Below are 26189 nucleotides of genomic sequence, written 5' to 3'. Positions count from 1 at the left end.
GTATAAATAAGGTTTTCTTGAGAATATAATTATACAAAATGTTAACACATCACACCAGTGGCTCTACTCATGCCCACGACAGGAATCTACCGGTAATTGGGCTACGGACACTAACTAACGGAAATCAAAAAAATTAATAAATTGACATTTATCAACAAAACATAATTGCAAATGTGGGGACTGTTGCATGTTGAAAATGGTTTGGTTGAGAATGACATTATTATCAAGAGTGTAGCAGCTACTCACGCAACAGTAGGCTAACTCACGCGGTCAGTCTGCCAAGCGTGCAAATGTATGCTTCTTTGAGCTACCATAGTTTACACAAGCCTCCTATCAACAGGGTAATTAAGTTATTACAGTGTGAGGAGAACAAGAATAAACAGGATAACAAAATGCAACATAGATCTATCTGCGTGTGGGTGTGGAGTGTGGACTGCACAATTTAGGAGATGCACATTTCTAGTGGTTAATTGGAGTAGTCAGCTGTAGGGTGATACTTGATTGCTTTGTATTTATGGACATATCCTGATGTTTCTTTGAAGATTTTGTTTAGTGTTTGTGCTGCCATGTGGGTGTGGGGGGGAAAATATATGTGAATAATTGCTTTGAAAATACTATGGTGTAAAGAAAAATCAATAATATATGTAAATAATATATGCAAATTTCGCTGTGATGATATAGTGAAATCGTCCAGTGGGGTGAAATCTGACTGCACTGAGCTTGTAGAGTGCTGCTCTAGCTTAATAACTGCAGGGCAGTATTATTGGATAGTTGCTATGGTGATATCAAAGTCAAACGTGAAACATCACATTGGCAGACCAATAAGGAAGGGCATAGTCACCCAAACTACCACCAAGGGCGAATGTACGTCAATCACTGTAATTACTCTCTTGTTACGCTGGACTGGGGTCGGGTGTTGATGCGCTAACATCGTGAGAGAGTTATCAGATAGTCCAATAAACAGGCAGTAAACATAAGTCATGGAATCATATATTTAATGATTTCCCGGGATACTTATCCCAAAATGAATGGTCATGTGATATGCATATGAACAGCAAAGGCAGAGATGATAGCAAATACGACCTGTTACATCACGAATCAGATTCGCTCATATCAGTCCGTTGATCGGGGCGCCACTGGAAGCAGGACAGAAGGCTTGCCTATCCTGGAGAATTCTGACGTGTCTCTACTTTTTCAGACACTATATAGAAATCTTTCTGTCTCTCTGTGACCTTGCTTGAGCACAGCTAGGGTGCACAACTGCACACTCTTAGAAGTGATGGTTAACTGCTTAAAGGTCTACTTTATCCCAACAGTGTGGGTGGGATAGATACTGTAGGAGGGAGGGGTTCGTATTAGGGCTACGTTATCTACTTAAATCCTATACTCAGTTCTCAATAGCCCCGTCTGGAACCTCACCCTCCGCTGTTATCTCCGAGATGAGGTGGGGCGAGCACTCCAAAAGCAGTGGTGAAAACCCCTTTCACAGTATCGTATCCAAAAAGTAATTTCAGAAGAGCTACAGATGATAAACGTAGGTCCGGAAAGTAATTTTGTTTTTAGAGCGGGGTGAAACAACCGCTTACATCGCTTATGAAGTCAGCCAGTACCATGTTTTCCCAATGCAATCTTACGGAAGCAGTACTGCGCATGCGAGGACGGGTGTTGACTGGGTGCTGACTTTAAGCGGTTGTTTCATCCGCTCTAAAAATGTTACTTTCGTAAATAAATACCTTTACTTTTTGGATACGACACTTCGCCACTGCTTTTGGAGGGCCCGCCCCATTTTGTCCTATGCATGGATATCTCTATTCGGAACATCTTCTTCTCGGAGCCAACAGCAGAGGGTGAGGTTCCAAACGGGGCTATAGTTCTCAAGGACTACAACAAGCATATGGCACCGTGGCACGTTGTGAGCTTTGAGATCTGAACATTTGTACCTAATGCTAGTCCCCAGAAATCCTAGCCGCAATTTGCAACACTAGATTTCTTGAATTATCCTCTTTCAATCTGCCAAACGTTTGTTTCATAAAAGTCCACCGTAGACATGCACTACTTTCTGTCAAGACATTCTGTGTAGGTGATTACTTTTCCAAGTGTTGGAGCACTATCAACAATGTATACAAATTCTGAATGGCCCTGCTGTGCTGACAGATTCAGTAGCATAGCTCGGAATCTGTTCTTGAGAGATTACCCCAAACATAGCCGCAATTTGCAACTCTAGATTTTTTTATAATGGGATGAATCTAGAGTTGCAATACCCTCCATTGACTCCCCACTCATCCAATTTGGTTTGCGATCTGCTTGTCTTAAACGACGTTAAACTCACCAACATTGCAGCTGTAGTCCAAGTTTGAATTATCCTCTTTCAATCTGCCGAGTTTGTTTTTCATAAAAATCCACCGTAGACATGTTATGAGCTACTTTCTGTCAAGACATCCTATGCAGGTGATTCTTTTTCTAAGTGTTGCAGTTTGGAAGCACTCGTTTTTGTTAACGGGTCGCGCTGCTGCCTCCTGCATTATGTGCAAATTCGAAACAGGTGGTACGCAGGGCCGTTCAGTGACATACGACGAGTGCTTCCAAACTGCAACACTTAGAAAAAGAATCACCTGCAGAGGATGTCTCGACAGAAAGTAGCTCATAACATGTCTACGGTGGACTTTTATGAGAAACAAGCTCGGCAGATTGAAAGAGGATAATTCAAGCTTGGACTACAGCTGCAATGTTGGTGAGTTTAACGTTGTTTAAGACAAGCAGATCGCAAACCAAATTGGATGAGTGGGGAGTCAATGGAGGGTATTGCAACTCTAGATTCATCCCAAAAATCTTGCGAGTTGCAAATTGCGGCTACCCCAAACAGTGACTTGATTACTTGAGTATTATTACATGCACTGCAGGTCCGTGGCATGTGCCATTGAGCATGACGCTGGGCAGACAACTCATTCGGCCGGAGTGGAACACTACCACCACACATTTCTTGGGAAATGTGCATGCGTTAGTGCAAGTGGTGAAGTCTGAAGTCAAGTGGGGTAATCTTGTGTAAACTGGCTGATAAAGCACTAGTGTATTAGCGCTTCCTGAGAGTGACTGTTTTAGTACTCATTTGATGACGTCCCAACTTTGCAGGGCATGGTCAAGGCCAGGTTTGCCAGGGTATATAAAATGCATCCCTAATCAAGCAGCAGGTTTGCTGATTGGCAGGGGCACACTGTTTTCAACTTAATGCAGTGTCAAAGCCCTACGCTTGAACAATTGATCCTCCCTGGCCGGATCAGCAACCACGTAGTTCAGGGCCTTTCTCTGCCTTTCTACACCAGGGCAGAGAATACGGTTCAACGTGCTCGTGCTCACACTTGGCTTAATTGGGCTGTCTTGTTTTACTCACTGTTTGTTGATGTTGATCGATGACTCTTGAAGAATTGAACCGTACGGCAGGACTTAACAAGAACAAGCTCCAGACAAACTATAAATGTTTCAAAACAAACAAGTGCAGGTTCCAAGGTCAAATAACCAAATAATTCAATCAATAACAAAGTTATTTCCTTTCATTCAATCTGCACTGTGGGGGGTGCATGCGTGCGTGTGTGTGCAGCATGTGTGTGTGTGCAGCATGTGTGTGTGTGCAGCATGTGTGTGTGTGCGCGACAGAGGGAGCGGTTGAACGAAAATCTGTTTCTCTTTCCACACAGCTGTGGCAGTGTGGCCTAATTAAATGGTGCCATTTTCCAAGGGGACCAGTGGGGGTGACATTTAGTCAAAAATCTTAAATAAAAATAAATTACTTCTACATGTGACTATATGGTCCATAATAATTATGATACAATGTGCTGCTGTCCTTTCGGTTGGCTATTACATATTTATTTATTTTTTATATTGTAGGCATCTGTTTTTGTGTGTGTGTGTTTTGCTTTTATTTTATATTTTTTTATGGAGGGACAGACAGTAGGCTGACAGGAAATAGGGAGAGAGATGGGGGGGGTGACATGCAGTAAAGGCCGTCGGGATCGGGAGTCGAACCCGCGGCACACTGCCAGACTGGATTGCCAGCCAAGGTGCCTGGACCGCTGAGCCACGGCCCAGGCCGTGTGTGTGTGTGTTCTTTGAGTGACACACGTTACGTATAGGCCTACATCTTAAAGATCTCACATTCTGCTCCACGCCCTAGCCTAGCTGATAATACTGCAGTCACCATCCCATCATCTTGATGTCTCATAACATCATAACTATGTGCAGATGTTACTCTGCAATAAATCAGTGTAGGCCTATATGTCAATATGTGCCTATAAGACTGCTAACTAAACAACAGGCTAATGTGCAATCTATTGATGTGTTGGTCATTTTTCTGATACGGTTCAAATAGCAATAGGGGTGTAACGATACCGACCATAAATCAGTATTGGCCCATATTTGCCTTGTTGACTGCCACAGTGGAACATAAGATGAGATATCTTTATGTATAGCTGTAAGGTGAGAGAGAATCTTTTTCACTGAATTTGTGCTCATTCAAATAAATTGTGATCATGAAGGCCCCTAACAAGATAAAACATCTATATCTGCAAGACTGCATTGATATCATAACATTGTTATTTTAAACATATCTGCCCAGAATGTCACAATTAAGCAATCAGTGTATCGTTATTACCGGTGACAATTACAAATATTAAAATAGAAAAGTACCATTTAGAATTGGAGCTAAAATACTTGTGTGTGTGTGTGTGCGTGCGTGCGTGCGTGCGTCTGTATCTATACCTATCAGAGATACATGGGACCCGTTCCAGTTGAACCCCATAGGAGCTGAGAAAGAGCAGAAGAGACGGTGTTTCCAACTGGCCCAGTATCTGGTAGCTGTAATAGTTGGCTTGGCTGTCTGGACCAGTGCAGTTGTATCTAAGGTAAACATTACTAATGTACTCATTATGTATAATGTTCAGTATGTATGCATCTGTCTGTCTAGATACAGTTGGAGGCCATCGATATTGTCCTTTTCTTATTGCTGAGGTTTGCGTGATCTGCGCAAAAGGACAGTTAACCCATTTTGGGCGGGAACCCCTTTTGGTGTTTTAAACATTGTTATAATTTAGCTATTGAAAAATAGCAGATCTACAAGCTCATAGCGCGCCACCGAGTGGCGCGCTACAAGCTTGTAGATCTGCTATTTTTGAAAAATCGTGAAAATATTTATTTCAGAAAACTGGAGGATTTAGAAGGATTTTTTTTAATTTTGAGGTCAGGCCTAAATGGGTCAAATGATAAGGGACAATATCGGTGGCACCCAACTGTATGTATAATGTTCAGTACTAGAATTTCGCGGGCCTTCGGCCCGCTCATCCCAGAGTTGCGTTGCCCCGCGTTGCGATACAGAAGTCCACAGATACAAAAGTCCACAGTGACACGCGTTGTATGCAGCTGTTTTGTGTTGCAGCGCGTGCGCGCGCGCGCGTGTAGTGTTGTTGTTATCCATATATGCGCCTCGGTTCGTCCCGTTTGTTCCACGCCAGGTGTCGACGCAGTCGTTTGTGCGATTGGCGTGTTTGCATTATTGTAACTGTGTAGGCATACCATATTCTGAATTACCAAAAAGGACACATGCGCGCGTGCATGTGGATGTGGATGTGCTCATGCGCGTGCACGTCGTGCACGTCGTGCATGTGCCGTGCGTGGGCGGTTCTGTTAAATTGAGATGTCAAAAGAATCTATAGCCTAACAATAAATGGATCAAATATGCTCTGTATTAGTTATGTATTTATTTAAAGCAGTGGCTGTGAAAGGTGTGATCCAGGGACCCTCATGGTTCCTTGAGGGGGTTCCAAATGGACCCATTATAGGTCTGTAACTGTGAGAGTGTAACACATGGACCCAAATGGACCCTTACAGGTCTGTAACTGTGAGAGTGTACAAATGTAACCAAATGGAGTGTTGTATAACTGTTAACTGTGATACTGTAGAAATGGAATGAAATGGGACTGTTATGGGTCCATTTGGTTTGACTCTCAGAGTTATGGGGGTCCTTGAAATTAAGAAGTTTGAGAACCTGTATGCAATGGCTTATCTGTTGTAAAAAGAGAGACCAGCCTATTCTCCAAACCATCATATGTTATGCTTTGCTAGGTTGTACGAAATAATATTGGGTCATTATAATTTGCAGGACTCACCGCGCGCACAGCTGCCTTGTCTGTGTTGACATGACATGGGCTTGCAGGACAGAACTTGTATTTGTGACAGACACATAGTTCCTTTGCAGACAATACAATGTGCTTCTCATTGGTCAGTCACAAAGCTAAGAAAACAGCAGCCTACTTTTTCTGCATGTCAATGATGAGATAGTTCTCCGCTGTCTGTCTATCTGCAGACAGCGGAGCAGCCAGCGAGCCTTTCTCTGATCTGCGGTCGGGACCAGTGGTAGTGGTGTGAGCGTGCAGCGCATGCAGAGTTATGAAGAATACACATTCCGGGGTTCGGGCTGAAAGTCCACCTCTCACAGTGTTTTGCCACTACGAACCATTGAACGTGCATTGTAATACACATTGGTGTGAATGGTCTGTGAGCGTAGCGATACACTACAGGCGATACGTGTGAAACCCCGGACATTTGAAGGAATGTATAAAACCACCCGGACTGGCCGGACAGGCCCCCAGAAGAGGACGTATGGTAAACTGTGTATGTAATCGCGGCGCTGTCCATCCAAGTTAGAATGAGTGTGTGTGTGTGTGTGTGTGTGTGTGTGTGTGTGTGTCTGGCTGCCCTGTGTTTTGCAGCGTGGGGATCGCCATGTGAGGGGGCTAGCCAATAAGGGCCCTGTGTTGCATGTGGAGAATTCTGTAGGTTAGTGTGTGTGGTGCAGCCGAACGGGGTGGTGAGAACATGAGGGGGATGTAGCACAGCAATCGGTGACCCCTACATTAAGCTGTGTTGCTCCCAAGATGCAGTGCAAATGCGTGTTGTAAGCAACCGTAGCCAATGGGAAAACAGGATGCAGTGTTGCCAGGTCCGCGAATTGTAAGCGAGTTGTAAGTAGCGTGTTGAATGGCATTTTTTCTGGGCTTGTTTTCATAGACGTGGCAACAAATTAGGCGGGGGTGTCGGTGCTTGTGGCGTGTTTGTGTTTATTATTGATATTGATATTGTTTGCGAGTGTGGACGGGAGCCGGCTTTAGTGGCAGTGCGATGACAATTTTTACGCGGCTGGTGTCGAGTGTGGCCGTGCGGCGCGACATGAGGAGATAGCCGTGGATCGACGCGGAGGGTAAGGCTGTGTCGTGTTAGTGTGTTGTTGCAGTGTGTGTTGCAGCGTGTTGCAGCGTGTCAGTGACGTAGTAGCTGGTGCCTTTTGTTCCTGTGCGTGCTTTTGGGCACATGTTTTCAATTGTAATATAGGATGTATGCATCTGTCTGTCTAGATATGTCCCTCAGTACATCCTTCTCACTTCAAAGTTCAAACGCTTGTTACAGTGAGGGTGGTTTAGGTTTGTGTTTGTTCACCATCCTATCAACTTTACTGTATCATAATAACATCATAACTGTGCAGATGTTGCCCTGTAATAAATGAGTCGTCTAGTGTTCATGATGAGCCATAACCTTTTTTTTTTTTACAGTTTTGTTTATTCAAGATTTCAGGGTATACAGTAAATCAGATAATGTAACAATATATGTGACACACCCATACAGGACATAGCAAAAACATATATTATGTACATGTCATAACCACCATATGCAAAATATTGTGGTATAGCATAAAATAAAAATAAATTGTATAGTCCTATACTAACAGGGAAGTGACACTGACAGTTACAAACCACATAACCTGAATCAAGTTTTGATCGAACCAGAAAGTTAAGTCAAGTTTGCTAATTATTATTTTTTGTCAAACAGTCCATGTCTAATTGTCTTTGCTAGGCCTGTCCGTGTTCTGCCCTGTAGGCCAGAGCTGAAACCCTGCCCCAAATCGCATCACATCGGCCTGTTATAGCGCCACCAGGAGGCCGATTTTAGAAAAACACATTTGATATTACTCCTACAGATTTTGTCGAAACATCACGCAAATCGGTACACATCATCTCTATGGTCATGTGATCAAGACGGATCTGATTTTTCATATTCCATCCTGATTGGCTACAATTTACTTTTACTACCAGTGGCCAGCTGGCCTGGTAGTAAACCTGTAGTAAACAGTGACCTGTTCGCCGAGGAGCACATTTTCCTAGTTGTGTTTATAAAAATCAGTTCAGAATGTCATGTAAGCAACCATATCTCTCACTGATATGCTGACCTTCCCTTTGGCAACATGCACTCTGTATTATTGTTAGTTATGGTAGGGCAGGGTCACTTTATCACTTCGTAGTTCGTACCAACACTTTCTCTTTCCAGCTGTTCTCTTTCTGTGTCTGTTGTACTCTGTCTCAGTTTCTGAGAAGGAGAAAGACAGAGTGAGAGAAAATAAAACAGGAAGAGGGAGAGATAAAGCAACAGAAAACAACACAAAGAGGGAAAGCTTTGTAGAGAGACGAGAGTTAGTCAGAGATACTCAGACACATCTACAAAACTACAACAATCCTTCAGTTTTCTTCCCTGTCTGTGTCCAATCAAAGCTGATTTGTTGTCCAACTTCCTTGTTAGAATGAGTGGCTATCATCATTACAACAATGATGACAAAGCATTCAATTCTCCAAGATTATAACCGGTTCCGAAACACATTAAGTCACGGCACAATGCCTTCCTATTTCCCATAGCAGACGTGTCAGACTCAATTACTTTGTTTTACATTCCAAAACATTATTGAACAACATGACCAAAGAGTTTCAGCCCATGGGATGTAAAAAGGACCTTATTGGTTAACTAAAACATGCTTAATGTTCTAAATGTCTTTCCAATCATGCAGGGCTCACTATTGGTGCTGTCTACACTGTCCAGTGACTATTCCATGCGTTCCCAAAAAGATAAACAGTTCTACATGCTGATGCTGGTGTTTAGCCTTGTCTGCCCCAACTTCCTGGTGTTCCTCAAGTCACTGTGGAGGTGTGGCTTCAAGAGTTGTGTAACGCCCAACATGAAAACCATGGGAAGTGTAAGTGTTCGCCACATACTGTACAGCTTGTTTAGCTCCGAAACAAAACAAAGAACTTACTATACTTCTAATAATATAAACATTATCTTCCAGATTTGTGCCATTGAGTGCCTGGTCTCTCTGGGAACCTCCATCCTGGTGCTCATCGTCATGCCTCAGTTTGATGTGTTGACTAATCTCTTCATCACCGGGGGAGTCTGCATCGTGTCTTCTGTACTACAAATAGTATTCAGACTCCAGAGAGAAGCGTGGAAAATAGTGTTTCCCGTATGCTCGCTCGTCCTCGTACTAGCTGGTAACGTCACCTCTCTTTACCAGCTAGCACACTTGTTGTTGTTTGCAATGTGTTGGCTGTAAGACGAGTTTGATAATGTGCTTGTCTTAAGATTCTCAAAGCTTTACTAATGATGAATTCACGATAATGATGATGATAATTAAGTATTTACTAATGCTTAACTAATGCTTAGTAGTGTATAGTTATTATAAAGTGCTACCCTAACGGTATTGTGCAAACTAACTAACTAACTAACTAACTAACTAACTAACTAACTAACTAACTAACTAACTAACTAACTAACTAACCAATCATCCAACCAGGTTACTGCCTCCTTGCAGTGGACTACTATGTCCGTGTGGACTCATTTGTGGACAATCAGAAGAATGACTGTTTCATTTACGTTGGAGTTGGAATTTTCGCCTCGATCCTCGTTTCGCTCTGCTGGTGGGAAAACCCAGTGCAAGCCGCCAACAGCATGCAGGTATAGGGCATGTCAACACGCCCGAACGCACGCACTAAAAGTTCCCAAATAAATTTTGCAGAATTAATTTGGGAACTTTTAGAATGTTATTTTTGACATGAGCTCATTGAACATGGGGAACAGAGGTTTGTTTGGGCCATTGGGTTGATAGAAAAAGAGGGGTGATGTTAAAGCGTTTCTATACCGATATGGTTCCACGTAACTAAGTTTTGAGTTCTGCAGCAGAGTAAATAAACGTCATAAAAAAGACCCACGACTAAAGCCTAAAGTTTCTTTGCAGGCTGTGTCATTTTATGCACGAATCCCTGCTGTAATTTTCCATCTTCCATTAAATTATTTATGAAAATGAACAAGCTGCCACAATGCCAAGGAATACTTTGGTAAAGTAAACTATCAACCTTAAACTCACAGACGCCTGCAGAAAGTTCAAATTGTGAAGACACATTTCCATGTATGAATGTAAATATCTCTCCTCTGGTCATATTCTCTCTCTCTCTCTCTCTCTCTCTCTCTCTCTTTCTCTCTCTCTCTCTCTCTCTCTCTCTCTCTGCAGGAGGTTTTGTCAGAGTTAGATGGATTCAGGGACTTTGTGTTTGTCATCAGTAGCATTTTACGGATACTGGTGATCGGTAAGCATGTCCCTTTGTATCCATTATACTAGGGCTTCCGTGATCCACCAGTGGAGGTACAGTACTTTTGGACCAAAAAAAAAAAAAAAAGCAAGAAAAGAAATGATGTACAGTATATTGTTCATCAACAATACACGATTCTTTGGGGCATGGTGGCACAGTCGGTAGTGCTGTTGCCTCACAGCTAGAAGGTCCTAGGTTTGATTCCCGCTCGGGACGCTGTGGGTACTGGTGGCGTGTTCTCTCGTCCGCGTCATCAGTGCCCATACCCGAGGTGGGGTTGGCGAAAGGGCCTTTCTGTGTGGAGTTTGCATGTTCTCCCCGTGTCCCCTATGGTAGGTACCCTCACAAAAAATCCTGCAGTAATCCTGGTCTCTAAACTGCCTTGCCCTGGCCAGCCTGATGGAGGGAAAAGGAACTGGTTGGAATAACGTGTTCCTTCCACGCGTCCAACCAGGGAAACTCCCCCCTGTCAGGTGTAAAGGAGCAACTTGGACACTCATGCATGAAGGAAGCATGTGTTCAAGTCCGTTGCTCTCCCCAGGTTGGCGGATGGTGTGTAGAGCCCAGGATCACATTAGATAATGACACAGGGGTGAAAATGGGTTACAAAATCATGAGAAAAAAGAATACACGATTGATTCACGATTGATTCATCAAACATAGATTACTAATGACCAAATGAAACAGATGAGGCATGTCATGATCATATACAGTAGTGTCTATACATAACATACAATACACATTTTATATATATATATATATATATAATTTATTATACCATTCATAATAATATTGCAATAATAATATTGCAATTCACCTGCTGTGAATATCTGTTGCCACAAATGGTGAATGGAATTGTATCTATAAGAAATGAAATAATATACTGTAACCCCTTGCCTTGTAATTGTGTCAAGTATAAACAATACTTAGTCATAAAGTATGCATGCATGTTTTTCCTCTACCCTGCCCCTACTAGTCTACTAAGTCCTGTCCTTGTTCTCTGTTCAGTTAGGTATGGTTTTATACTGCATGTCATTCCAGTCTATTCTATTCATCATTATACTGCGTGTATGCGTGTACGTGTTTGTATTAATATATAGGAGCAGTGTACCTGCTCTATCATGTTTACTATCCCTCTGTATTAATAGGAGCAGTGTACCTGCTCTATCATGTTTACTATCATATCCTCCTGTATTACTAGGAGCAGTGTACCTGCTCTATCATGTTTACTATCATATCCTCCTGTATTAATAGGAGCAGTGTACCTGCTCTATCATGTTTACTATCATATCCTCCTGTATTAATAGGAGCAGTGTACCTGCTCTATCATGTTTACTATCATATCCTACTGTATTACTAGGAGCAGTGTACCTGCTCTATCATGTTTACTATCATATCCTCCTGTATTAATAGGAGCAGTGTACCTGCTCTATCATGTTTACTATCATATCCTCCTGTATTAATAGGAGGAGTGTACCTGCTCTATCATGTTTACTATCATATCCTCCTGTATTAATAGGAGCAGTGTACCTGCTCTATCATGTTTACTATCATATCCCTCTGTATTAATAGGAGCAGTGTACCTGCTCTATCATGTTTACTATCATATCCCTCTGTATTAATAGGAGCAGTGTACCTGCTCTATCATGTTTACTATCATATCCCTCTGTATTAATAGGAGCAGTGTACCTGCTCTATCATGTTTACTATCATATCCCTCTGTATTAATAGGAGGAGTGTACCTGCTCTATCACGCTGTGATCCAGAACAATATCGTCTGGGATGACTTCAACATGACGGGTGACGATGGGGGAGTGCTGGAGATAGGACTGGGACTGTTCTTCTTACAGGTGGGTGGCTGAGTACAGGCAGGCAGGCAGGCAGGCAGGCAGGCAGGCAGGCAGGCAGACTGACTGACTGACTGACTGACTGACTGACTGACTGACTGACTGACTGACTGACTGACTGACTGACTGATTGATTGATTGATTGATTTTCCTTCATCTCAGGCATTCTGCTCAGCAGCATGTCATTGGTTTGGAGTGGTGGCATGTAAGATCCATTCAGTCAAGATGAGTTTTGCTCTGCCGCTAACCAGCACTGGACCTACGGTGCTGATCGTGGGGCTTATTCTCTTCCTGACCCAAGCAAAAGAACTGAACGGACACAAGTACACAAGCATCATGGGTGAGTTTATACGGTATGATCTATCTTTGAGCTGCATTGCATGTCATGAAAAGTGCTAGAAATAAAGGTCAGTATAAAAATAAAGTTTATTATAATTCTTATTATAGTTATTATTGTTATTATCTATTTACAGAGTTTTGTGACAGCCTGGTCTATATGAGTCATAAGAACACCACTCCAGTGGTCCTGTTAGAGATCACCAGGAGCATCTGTCGAACCTCGCTAAACAGGTATGTGTGCGTGCGTGCGTGCTCGCGTGTGCGTGCGTGCATGCATGGGTGCGTGGGTGCATGCATGCATGCGAAATAATCCATGGTGGTATATAGAGCATAAATGTTGGTGTGTGTGTGAGAGTTGTTTGGTGTTTGTTTCACAAATCAAATGGATTCATGTATTGATAAATGCATTCGATACAGCTCCTATCTGCAATGGCCTTTTTCCATGTTGGCCCTGGAGGGAGCGTGTATGTGGTTGGGCTTCGTCTCATGTACCTACTACGTCTGGAAGATCAAGGTATGCACACAAACATGCACACACACAAACACACACTCGCACGCACACACGCAACTCTATCGACATTATAGAAGATTGTACTGCTGTGCTGCATGGGTCACAGATCACCAACCCATCTATGAATCAAGGAAGCATTTTTCCTATAGGTTATATGGATTTCGATAAGACATGTGGGATCTACTGGTGGTTACTATTAGACACACAGGATTACGAGTGTGTTTCTGCACATCTCTTCAGGTCCAACGTATAGAGAGAACCTCTCAGCTGTTTGTTCGTCGTCTCTACGAGTCATCGTTCATCGACCTGTCCCTGCTTCTCAACACCAAGATGAAAGTGGCCCGTGCCCGTAACCAGGAGAGGTGTGAGGCTTCATTATTAGTACATTTCACAAAACATTGTCACATTGATAAAATATTTCACTAGGATGCAAGTAGACTGAGTATAGAGGATGTCCATTCATTCATGCTGACAGACAGACAGAGACGTAACCACTTTGTATCACCAACCTTTTCATGTTTAATAAACGCACGTTCATATTTCCGTCCATCTTTTACACGCTCCTCTCCTCTCCAGCCATGACGACATAGAGAACTGTGTCATCTATCTATGTGCCACAATGTGGCACGAGACCTACGACGAGATGCTGAAGATCCTCACGTCCATGTTCAGGTTGGCACTAGTACCATAATGACAACTACATGTCTGTTCGCTACACTAGTACCATAATGACAACTACATGTCTGTTCGCTACACTAGTACCATAATGACAACTACATGTCTGTTCGCTACACTAGTACCATAATGACAACTACTGTACATGTCTGTTCGCTACACTAGTACCATAATGACAACTACATGTCTGTTCGCTACACTAGTACCATAATGACAACTACATGTCTGTTTGCTACACTAGTACCATAATGACAACTACATGTCTGTTCGCTACACTAGTACCATAATGACAACTACATGTCTGTTTGCTACACTAGTACCATAATGACAACTACATGTCTGTTCTGTTGGCACTAGTACCATAATGACAACTACATGTCTGTTCTGTTGGCACTAGTACCATAATGACAACTACATGTCTGTTCTGTTGGCACTAGTACCATAATGACAACTACATGTCTGTTCGCTACACTAGTACCATAATGACAACTACATGTCTGTTCGCTACACTAGTACCATAATGACAACTACTGTACATGTCTGTTCGCTACACTAGTACCATAATGACAACTACATGTCTGTTCGCTACACTAGTACCATAATGACAACTACTGTACATGTCTGTTCGCTACACTAGTACCATAATGACAACTACATGTCTGTTCGCTACACTAGTACCATAATGACAACTACATGTCTGTTCTGTTGGCACTAGTACCATAATGACAACTACATGTCTGTTCACTAGTACCATAATGACAACTACATGTCTGTTCACTAGTACCTAATGACAACTACATGTCTGTTCGCTACACTAGTACCATAATGACAACTACATGTCTGTTCGCTACACTAGTACCATAATGACAACTACATGTCTGTTCGCTACACTAGTACCATAATGACAACTACATGTCTGTTCGCTACACCGACGGTTTTCAACCTTTTTCATATCAAGGCCCATTACGGCTGCTGCATTTGATTCACGGACCACCATTTGATGAGACTTACGGTATAGCTTCTCAAGACCCAAAACTAAAGAATATCTTGTTATCGTTGGATAAGATTTTGTCCACAATTCCATGCTGTATTGATGTTACCAGTGACATAGGAGAGATAACAGGCAAACGTTGATCGAAAAAAAGCTATTATTTTATATTCTATTTAAAAATGTAACTCTTGAGATCATAACATTAAACCAAATGGACATGTATTTTGCGCTCTCAAGAGTTAAAAATCTAATGTAATAAGGGTCCATTTGGTTACCAACTCTCCATCATTTAGCTGGGGACCACAAGGACCACTGTGATGAACTGACATGGCAGCAGAACAAACATGAGACATGTCTAATAATGATCACAGGCTTCCTTCACTTTTCTTATATATTATTCAAAATACGAAACTGTCCTCATTGTCTCAGGCTGGACCGGTACCGAGGTGATCCCAAGGAGGAGCACAAAGACTGCTTTGACTTTGAGTGTCACATTTACGTGGACGATTCCTTCATGAAGGAAAAGTGTTCTGGGAAAAGGCTGGTGAACGAATACGTTAATGACTTGATCAATGTCATTATCGAGGTTTACAGGTGAGATTGTATGCCTGGCTCATGTATGCGCACATTATATGGTGTGTGTGTGTGTGTGTGTGTATGTGTGTGTATGTGTGTGTGTGTGTGTGTGTGTGTGTGTGTGTGTGTGTGTGTGTGTGTGTGTGTGTGTGTGTGTGTGTGTGTGTGTGTGTGTGTGTGTGTGTGCGCGCGCGCGTGCGTGCGTGCGCGCATGCGATCTGTCCCTTTGGTATTTGTCTATCCATTATTAGTCCGGCAGCCGGCGTGGACGGGTGGGAAATTTGGTATATAGTCTTTTTTATTGGCCTAAAATATTGTCTATATACATATATTCATGAATCCACTTGCTGACCGGCTGTCGGTATCGGGAAATGTTTTTATAGGGTGTGACAAAAATGTCAAAAATGTCAAACTTTCCTCATGCTTTAAGTAGCATGTGACATGTCAAACTTCATGATTCTGAATCCATTCCAAGCATTAGTTTTACACAAAAACACTCCTTGGGCTAAAAACGGCCATAGACGTCAAGTGGCTATGGCTGTATTTTGTGCAAAGGAGTCTATTTTGTGCAAAACAAATGCGTGGAATGGATTCAGAATCATGAAAACCCCCTAATTTAGCATGCTACTTAAAGCATAAGGGAAGTTTGACATTTTTGCGTGCCATAGGATGGTAATGGTAGGGTCACAAGCAACCCCTATAAAAAATAATTGCCCAATACCGACAGCCGGTCAGCAAGTGGATTCATGAATATGTACAGTATATAGACAATATGTTAGGCCAATAAAAAAGACTATATATACACCAAATTTCCCACTTTAAACAAAAGAAGCCTGTCGGCTGCCGGACCATATCTATCTATTCATCAATCCATTGCTCCCATCCATCCATCCATCCATCCATCCATCCATCCATCCATCCATCCATCCATCCATCCATCCATCCATCCAGAGTTTTTACCAATAAAGAACCAGATGACGTGTCGATCATCGAGACGCCGTACGGAGGCAGGCTGATGTGCATCATGCCAGAGGGCAACATGCTGTACATCCACCTCAAAGACAAAGCCCTCATCAGGAACAAAAAGCGCTGGTCCCAGGTATGCAGTATGGGTGGGCGGCATCCTTGTGAAGTGGGATAGAGCTGTTCAGCAGCTATATACACAGTCACGTCAATCTGTGTTCATTAATTCGCCCTGAAGTGAATTGTTATAATCTGATGATCAATACAAATAATCGTGTATAACTAATACTGTATAAATAATCCTATATGTTATGTGTGCATTCAGATTATGTACCTGTATTATCTACTGGGCTACAAGGGCTATATTGTCAAGAACCCCCAGAAAATCCAAGTAAGGTCATTATTGTGTGTGTGTGTGTGTGTGTGTGTGTGTGTGTGTGTGTGTGTGTGTGTGTGTGTGTGTGTGTGTGTGTGTGTGTGTGCGCGTGCGCGTGTGCGTGTGCGTGTGCGCGCGCGCGTGCGTGAGTGAGTGCGTGCTGTAACAGTCAGTTGACTTATGCAATGCCAGTGTGCGCATCATGTATGTGTGTGTGGGCGGCTGCGTGCACGTGTGTGCATTTGCTTGCTTGTACAGGTTGAGTAGTTCTATATTCCAAGCACGAAAAAACAATATTGTAGTACCACATCCCTATTTTTAAGTCCAAGTCTGACTTTTATTTTTTCTTACTTGTGCCTTTGTTGTACATGTACAACATACTGCACATACCTGTGCAGTATTTACCATTATGTGTGTTTAAACTGCTTAAAAAAACGAATGATGAGTGTGTTGTATGTATACGTTGTGTGTGCACATGCAGCGCCAGAATAATCCATGCAGAGCCAGTTTGATCTCTCTGGATGGAGAGAGTTTCCTGTTGCCTCAGTACGACAACGACACCAAGAGGAAATACATCTCAGACGAGAACACATACATCATGGCGTTGGATGGAGACACCGACTTCCAGCCCAAAGCACTGATCCTGCTAGTAGACAGGTTAGTTAGACAACTCATTAACTAACTAACTAACTAACTAACTAACTAACTAACTAACTAATGTGGTTTTCGACCATTTTCATATCAAGGTCCATTATTTATTCTGCATTTGATGACATTTAGCCTTGCAGACCCAAAACTAAAGAATATGTACTGTATTGATGTTGTATACCATAGAAGAGATAACAGGCAAGCATTGATTAAAATAACAAGTATTCTACATTCTCTTAATTGTGTAGACTTCTTGTAAATTAACGTAAGTATTTGAATGCAGATGTTAACAATAATTTAACTCTTGAGAGCGTAACATTAAACCAAATGGACCGTGAGGGTCCATTTGGTTTCATTTTACACTCTCAAGAGTTAAAGATCGATAAGGGTCCATTTGGTTACCAACTCCATTTAGCTGGGGACCACCTGGAATCCCCTTGAGGACAACTGGTGGTCTCCGGAACTAACTAACTAGGAGTGACTAACTGAACTGATCTGCGCAGCCCCACAAGATGTAATTAATTATTTTACTGATTGACTGATGTGCTAATTACTGCAACACTTTTGAGAGACACTCTCTCCCATAGCGTTGACCTTGTTGATAGGTAGGTTGTCCAGTTCATTTTGTTCTAATTAGATTGTCAGAAAGTGAACCAGCTCATCATTTTATTCCAATTATTTTGTTTCTTAGAGCAGTGATTAGCAACACTCAGGGACGCTAGTTGATATTGCTTGTTTTCTATCCTGCTCCCGGCACTCCATCTTTAAAAAGGAATGAACTTGGTTTGTTTGTTTTCAGTGTGTCTGTTATATTGCATTTCTGAGTTAGAAATTGAGTGTGTCCAAAATGAAACACATCGATCTCCAGGAACTGTTTTTGATTGACAGGTTGAGGATGTATGCGAACGTCGGAGCAGCCTGTGGTAGAATACACCCGACTGGCATGGGTGAGTACAAATGTACCTGTAACAGAACAATCTACCGATGGGTGAGTATGTCCTGTAACAGAACAATGTACCGATGGGTGAGTACAAATGTCCTGTAACAGAACAATCTACCGATGGGTGAGTATGTCCTGTAACAGAACAATGTACCGATGGGTGAGTACAAATGTCCAGTAACAGAACAATCTACCGATGGGTGAGTACAAATGTCCTGTAACAAAACAATGTACAGATGGGTGAGTACAAATGTCTTGTAACAGAACAAACTACCGATGGGTGAGTGTCCTGTAACAGAACAATGTACCGATGGGTGAGTACAAATGTCCTGTAACAGAACAATGTACCGATGGGTGAGTACAAATGTCCTGTAACAGAACAATGTACCGATGGGTGAGTACAAATGTCCTGTAACAGAACAATGTACCGATGGGTGAGTACAAATGTCCTGTAAAAGAACAATGTACCGATGGGTGAGTACAAATGTCCTGGGCTCCCACAGAGTTAGTGTAGAAGGGTCCTTGAGCAAGACACTGAACCCCTAATTGCTCCTGATGTGCTGGTTGGTGCCTTGCATGGTTTCTGCTGCCATCGGTGTATGAATGTGTGTGTGAATGGGTGAATGTAATGCACAATCTATGTAATGCGCCTTGGATAAAGGCGCTATATAAATGCACCATTTACCATTTACATTTATTTAAGTACAACTTGAGTAATTCCAATTTCCAATAGCCTACTTTTACTACACTCCACTACATCTCAGAGACAATTATTGTATGTTTACTCCACGAGATTTCTTTGAAAACTTTGAGTTACTAGTTACTTTGCAGATTTTGATTATTATTACTAAACATAGATTAACCACTTCAGCCCATACTGTACATTTTGGCCATTTGAAAATAGCCAATCTACAAGCTCACACATTTTGAGCTCGTAGATCGTCTATTTTCCAAAAATTGCTATACATTTGAAAACTTGAAATGACATTCTGCATAACAAGTACTTTTGGTACACTTTATGCACTTTTACTACAAGTATATTTTGAATTCCAGACTTTTACTTGTAACATAGTATTTCTATATTGTCATATTGATGCTTTTACTTACGTACGGTAAGTAAAAAAGAGCATACTTCCACCCCTGGTTCCTGCCCAGGTCCCATGGTGTGGTACCAGAAGTTTGAGTATGCAGTGGGCCACTGGCTCCAGAAGACATCGGAGCACGTGTTCGGCTCGGTGCTGTGCAGTCCAGGGTGCTTCAGCTTGTTCCGAGGGTCGGCCTTGATGGACGACAATGTGATGAAGAGGTACACCACGACCGCAACCAGGGCCTCCGAATACGTCCAGTATGACCAAGGTTGGTGTAACGCACGCTGATGTGAATGAACACTCACACAAAACCAATAACACTATAGCATACATGGGCAACTGGCGGCCCGGGGGCCACATGCGGCCCCCACCTTAAGGTGGCCCTCAGGTTAATGTCAGAATACTGATATAATATTGGTTTCAGCTGTTTACAACACAACATGCAAACATGACCCGCTTTAATTACTTCAGTCTAAATTAGTATAAGTATAATTAAAGGCATTTGAAATTTCATAAGAATGTTAATTTTCAGGATTCCAATAAAAAAATAGCAAAAAATTATTCAAGATTTCAATTCGAATATAGCAAAAATAGCAGATCGCACGCACGCACGCACACACGCACGCACGCACGCACGCACGCACGCACGCACGCACGCACGCACGCACTGATATCTCTGTGATATCACTGTGTCACTCTCTCTCTCTCTATTTATAGGGGAAGACCGCTGGCTGTGTACGCTGTTACTCATGCAAGGGTGGCGTGTGGAGTACAATGCTGCATCAGACGCATACACCAACTCTCCGCAGGAGTTCAAAGAGTTTTACAACCAGAGAAGGCGCTGGGGTCCTTCTACGCTGGCTAACACACTGGATCTTCTGGCAAGGTCAATAGGATGGCGTCATTCTTTTTGTTATTATTGGGACACATACAGTTGGAGGCCATCGATATTGTCCTTTTCTTTTTGCTGAGGTTTGCGTGATCTGCGCAAAACCCCTTTTGGTGTTTTAAACATTATGTTATAATTTAGCTATTGAAAAATAGCAGATCTACAAGCTCATAGCGCGCCACCGAGTGGCGCGCTACGAGCTTGTAGGTCTGCTATTTTTGAAAAATCGTGAAAATATTTATTTCAGAAAACTGGAGGATTTAGAAGGATTTTTAAAAATGTTGAGGTCAGGCCTAAATGAGTCAAATGATAAGGGACAATATCGGTGGCACCCAACTGTAATAACGAAAAGAATGTAGGGTGTCCGACCAACCTATAGTTCAAACTTGGGTGTCACTGAATCTGTGTGCTTCAAAGGACCCATTGGCTTCAAAGGATTACTCATGGGGACACTTGGACAGAATCGACACAGACATTATACGGTTGTTGTTAGTTATTATACATTATCATTAAGGTTGTGATTTGTATTCCAGTGGTGCGGAGACCGTGAAGAGGAACACCTCCATCTCTCATCTGTACATCTTCTACCAGATGTTCACTGTGGGTTCCTCTATCCTGGGACCCGCCTCTGTGACGCTGATGATAGCAGGTACAGTAGGACCCGCCTCTGTGACGCTGATGATAGCAGGTACAGTAGGACCCGCCTCTGTGACGCTGATGATAACAGGCACAGTACGGTATAGCTTCAGTTCTCTGCTATGAAACGTCTGCATTATACATTCACAGTGGTCATCGTCTGCCCTAAATATTAAGTGTTGTGCTCTCTTTGTTATCGTCGGCATGCCAATTAGGTCTACGCTATAGCTGATTAGGTCTACAAGGAGTCTATCTTAGCCTAGCTGACACTCAGCCTGAATTTTCATTTCGTTTCACTTTTTTTTAATGGCCGTGGCTGGAGCCAGCTAGTCTATTTCTATGTTCTTACCAAACGTTTTTCCTAATTTGGTGTCACTTTTACGTCTTCTTGTTCTGAGTTCACAATGTAAAGGCTTGTTAAAATTCACCCGTGCTGCTTGTTAAAAATCACCCATGCTGCTTGTTAAAAATCACCCATGCTGCTTGTTAAAAATCACCCATGCTGCTCGTTAAAAATCACCCATGCTGCTTGTTAAAAATCACCCATGCTGCTCGTTAAAAATCACCCATGCTGCTTGTTAAAAATCACCCATGCTGCTTGTTAAAAATCACCCATGCTGCTTGTTAAAATTCACCCGTGCTGCTTGTTAAAAATCACCCATGCTGCTCGTTAAAAATCACCCATGCTGCTTGTTAAAAATCACCCATGCTGCTTGTTAAAAATCACCCATGCTGCTTGTTAAAAATCACCCATGCTGCTTGTTAAAAATCACCCGTGCTGCTCGTTAAAAATCACCCATGCTGCTTGTTAAAAATCACCCATGCTGCTCGTTAAAAATCACCCATGCTGCTTGTTAAAAATCACCCATGCTGCTTGTTAAAAATCACCCATGCTGCTTGTTAAAAATCACCCATGCTGCTTGTTAAAAATCACCCATACTGCTTGTTAAAAATCACCCATGCTGCTCGTTAAAAATCACCCATGCTGCTTGTTAAAAATCACCCATGCTGCTTGTTAAAAATCACCCATGCTGCTTGTTAAAAATCACCCATGCTGCTTGTTAAAAATCACCCGTGCTGCTTGTTAAAAATCACCCATGCTGCTTGTTAAAAATCACCCGTGCTGCTCGTTAAAAATCACCTGTGCTGCTTGTTAAAAATCACCCATGCTGCTTGTTAAAAATCACCCATGCTGCTTGTTAAAAATCACCCATGCTGCTTGTTAAAAATCACCCATGCTGCTTGTTAAAAATCACCCATGCTGCTCGTTAAAAATCACCCATGCTGCTTGTTAAAAATCACCCATGCTGCTTGTTAAAAATCACCCATGCTGCTTGTTAAAAATCACCCATGCTGCTTGTTAAAAATCACCCGTGCTGCTTGTTAAAAATCACCCATGCTGCTTGTTAAAAATCACCCGTGCTGCTCGTTAAAAATCACCTGTGCTGCTTGTTAAAAATCACCCATGCTGCTTGTTAAAAATCACCCATGCTGCTTGTTAAAAATCACCCATGCTGCTTGTTAAAAATCACCCGTGCTGCTCGTTAAAAATCACCTGTGCTGCTTGTTAAAAATCACCCATGCTGCTTGTTAAAAATCACCTGTGCTGCTTGTTAAAAATCACCGTGGCTTCCTGTGAGGTTAGGGTTAGGTTAGGGTTTGGGGGAGGGTGTCTGACTCATGATGCTGTGTCCGACTGTTGCTATATGTCTAACTAAACACATGCTCTCTCCCTCCTTCCCTCCCTCCTCTCAGGTGCATTCCAGTTTGTATTTAAGATGGCTGGCACTCTCTCCATCCTGGTCTCATGCATTCCTCCGACGTTCTACATCATCATCTGCTTTGTGACCAAATCCAACACCCAGATCACCATCGCTGCCATTATGAGTGTTTTCTATGCGTTCCTCATGACTGCGTCATTCTTCTCAATCATCGGTGGGTAAACAAGACACTCCGTTCTTAGTTTGTTTTTGTTTTCTTAATAATCACCAGCAGGCAGCATCTCCTCCCTCCAACCATTGTCGGCATGGTACATAATAAATCATTTATTTAATGTAGTTTTTTTGGCTGGCAGGCAGGCCGTGATACAGTCTAAACATTGTTATTCAATGTGTATATCTAGTGTAGTGTGTTGTATAATCCAGGGCCATGCCTCTCCATCAATTCCAACCCACCGCACTGGGGTTAGAAATTATGTCAAGACATACTTGAATAATATGGAGTGTATGGGTTGGTTATAAAAAACAAACAAACAAACAAACAAACAAACAAAAATAGCCAACATACAGTTGGGTGCCACCGATATTGTCCCTTATCATTTGACCCATTTAGGCCTGACCTCAAAATTTAAAAAGATCCTTCTAAATCCTCCAGTTTTCTGAAATAAATATTTTCACGATTTAAAAAAAATAGCAGACCTACAAAGCTCGTAGCGCGCCACTCGGTGGCCTCCAACTGTACCTGTTGACTACCTGTTGAATACCTGTGACTGTCAGCTTTTTCACTATTTTCTTCTTCTCTTTTATAGGACTTAAGTGGTTAACACTTACGTTTTTTTTCTTTGATGTTGCAAGAAAGATGTATTTGGCGCTGCTCTGCGGCGCCAAATGGGCATAAGGGCTACGTTTGCATGCAGGCCCTTTGTCTAAGACAAATTTCTTCCAATTATACCTGATAACAGAGACTAAAAGCTTTTAGTTATATTTGTTTTACCTTCCAGGTGACATGGTGATGCAGGGCACCTTCCTCACCCCCACCGGAGTCTTCTTGGTTTCCATGACCGTCATGTACTTGGTGACAGCAATTCTGCATCCTGAAGAGTTTGGTATGGTTGGTGATATGATGTATAATTTATGACATAAATAGGCTATGATATGTACATAATCTATTATATACTAAATTATGAAATATGAATCACTTAAATCGTAGCATCCCAATAGAGGGTATGCGCGTGACATCATCGTACCTGGAAGTTATGCGGGAACGCCCACAAAGTGGCAAAAAACTACTTTCTGGCCTTGACAGCCCATTCATCCAAACAGAAAAGTCCTGTCTGATTGTATTAAACAATGTTAAACTCACCAACATTGCAGCTGTACGAAAAGCTTGAATTATCCTCTTTCTATATCTGAAAAGTTTTAGTTTCATAAAAATCCACCATAGAAACGTTATGAGCTATACTTTCTGTCAAGAAATGCCCTGCATTTGATTATATTTCTAAGTGTCAGAGTTTGGAAGTGCTTGTTTACAATAACACAACATTTTGCTGCCTCCTGCATTATGTGACATTTAGAAACAGGTGGTACGCAGCTTCCAAACTCCAACACTCCATGCTGCTCAATGTTTTGCCACTCTGTCTAGATGAGGGGGGCGTGTCCTGATGGGAAAATCATGCATGTACATACTCTCTATTCTGGGGGGAATATTCAATAGCCAATCAATCTACAAGCTTTGCATTGCAACGGGTTGTGTTTTTTTAGGTAGTTACAGGGTATTATTTTGTACTGACCCATGCCCGTTGGGTGTATGTATATACGTAACGTATACTACCACAGGCTGCTCCTATACATTATCATACATCCTCGAGACCTCAACCGGTCATTCAAAAAGAGACACACTGAACTACTAACTTAACTTAACAGACATTAAACAAACACACAATGCAATATTTTCCTAGATATGGACGATCATCATGTATGTAAGGTATGAGCTGGTGTCATTAAGTATTAAATATCATGCTATGCTGTCCCACAGGAATGATCATATACTGTATACGGGCTGATGTAATACATATGTATTATTCCACAGGAATGATCATCTACGGGCTGATGTACTTCATATGTATTCCCAGTGGGTACCTGCTGCTGACTATCTACTCTCTGGTCAACATGCACGTGGTGTCATGGGGCACGAGGGAGTCCAAGTAAAACACTGTTATTATATCACTATTACAATGTATGCTAGACCCAACGATGCTTCTCGGTAACATTTTTATTTTAATTAATCACTTAATTATTTTTATTTTTTTTCTATTCTTTTTTCACCTAAACATCATCATTGATGTTCATTGTTTAGTCTTGCAATGCCATTGGTCATGATATTTGCATATAAATACCCCCCACAGAGGCACAAATTTACACAACTTCAAAATCTCTGGACTCAGTGTAATTTCTAATCAAAATTGACCTATGACCTTTAATCTTTAACCCTGATAAAAGTAACTAAAATGCATGTAATACATATATTTGTGTGATCATTAGAATGTCTAGAACATGTATCATGTATTATTGTGAAAGATATCCACCGAATGTAAATTATTAATTTATTATTATTATTATTTTAATAATTATTATAAATGTGCATAAAATATTCATTTAAACTTTTTTTTTTTTTTTTTACATATTTTTGAGTGGTGTAAACCACTCCTACAACTGGCTTTTGTGTGCAGAAAAAAATGACCATGGTTGCTATGTTCAAAATAATTTCTGACGTAATTAAATCACACCCGGGTGAACTGTATGACCCTAGCAACCGTGGTCATTTTCTCTGCACAAAAAAGGCCAGTTGTGAAATCACATCCGGGTGTGATTTCATTACGTCAGACATGATTGCATTACGTCAGACAGACCTTACACCACTCAGTTCACACAGGTGTGATTTTTTTAACATAAGTCCTAGTAGTACAAAGTAGTAGTAAGGTTGAAATCTCTTTTTTGCAAGTAGAAATGTATCCGGGTCTTACAGGGTTTTAAAGGCCTGTTTGATTACTCCAGTTTTAGGTTATAAGGTGACCACCGAAACGGTGCTTAGTAAAAACAAGAGAGATGTGTTTGGGTGAGCGCTGAGCGGTGAGTCGCTTACCACCGCGGCTCAGTGACGTCATGTTGTAGTTTTAGTCAAAACAAGAGAGATGTGTTTGGGTGAGCGGTGAGTCGCTTACCACCGCGGCTCAGTGACATCATGTTGTAGTTTTAGTCAAAACAAGAGAGATGTGTTTGGGTGAGCGGTGAGTCGCTTACCACCGCGGCTCAGTGACGTCATGTTGTAGTTTTAGTCAAAACAAGAGAGATGTGTTTGGGTGAGCGGTGAGTCGCTTACCACCGCGGCTCAGTGACGTCATGTTGTAGTTTCCGGTGGTCACCTTATCACCTAAAACTGGAATAGGCCTACCAGTAAGACGCCCTGGGGGCGAGAAGCCACCTCGCCCTAAAGGGCCCCACCTGGGTGACGGCAGACTGCTGGGGGGTCAAATCAACA

At 42.0% G+C, this 26189-nt stretch overlaps 1 protein-coding gene across 1 annotated transcript in view; it reads left to right on the top strand.

Annotated features, from left to right (window-relative positions):
- Positions 1-26189, top strand: part of chs1 (chitin synthase 1) — a gene marked incomplete at both ends in the record, with an annotated part of 41157 nt that overhangs the window by 4825 nt on the left and 10143 nt on the right. The window contains 22 exons of the mRNA XM_079496198.1: positions 4760-4895; positions 8879-9064; positions 9158-9359; positions 9662-9822; positions 10376-10451; positions 12186-12304; positions 12464-12641; positions 12775-12871; positions 13058-13154; positions 13392-13513; positions 13728-13823; positions 15247-15411; positions 16345-16492; positions 16682-16747; positions 17214-17389; positions 18269-18327; positions 19476-19676; positions 20126-20294; positions 20831-20946; positions 22689-22868; positions 23653-23757; positions 24741-24855. Of these exons, the coding sequence (XP_079352324.1) occupies positions 4760-4895; positions 8879-9064; positions 9158-9359; positions 9662-9822; positions 10376-10451; positions 12186-12304; positions 12464-12641; positions 12775-12871; positions 13058-13154; positions 13392-13513; positions 13728-13823; positions 15247-15411; positions 16345-16492; positions 16682-16747; positions 17214-17389; positions 18269-18327; positions 19476-19676; positions 20126-20294; positions 20831-20946; positions 22689-22868; positions 23653-23757; positions 24741-24855 (2970 nt within the window). The remainder of the gene's footprint in view (positions 1-4759; positions 4896-8878; positions 9065-9157; positions 9360-9661; positions 9823-10375; positions 10452-12185; positions 12305-12463; positions 12642-12774; positions 12872-13057; positions 13155-13391; positions 13514-13727; positions 13824-15246; positions 15412-16344; positions 16493-16681; positions 16748-17213; positions 17390-18268; positions 18328-19475; positions 19677-20125; positions 20295-20830; positions 20947-22688; positions 22869-23652; positions 23758-24740; positions 24856-26189) is intronic.

This window comes from Electrona antarctica (assembly GCF_951216825.1).
Source record: "Electrona antarctica genome assembly, chromosome: 3".
NCBI lineage: Eukaryota > Metazoa > Chordata > Actinopteri > Myctophiformes > Myctophidae > Electrona > Electrona antarctica.
The sequence above is the reverse complement of the archived record's forward strand: the minus strand, read 5'-3'. Positions and strand labels throughout refer to the sequence as shown.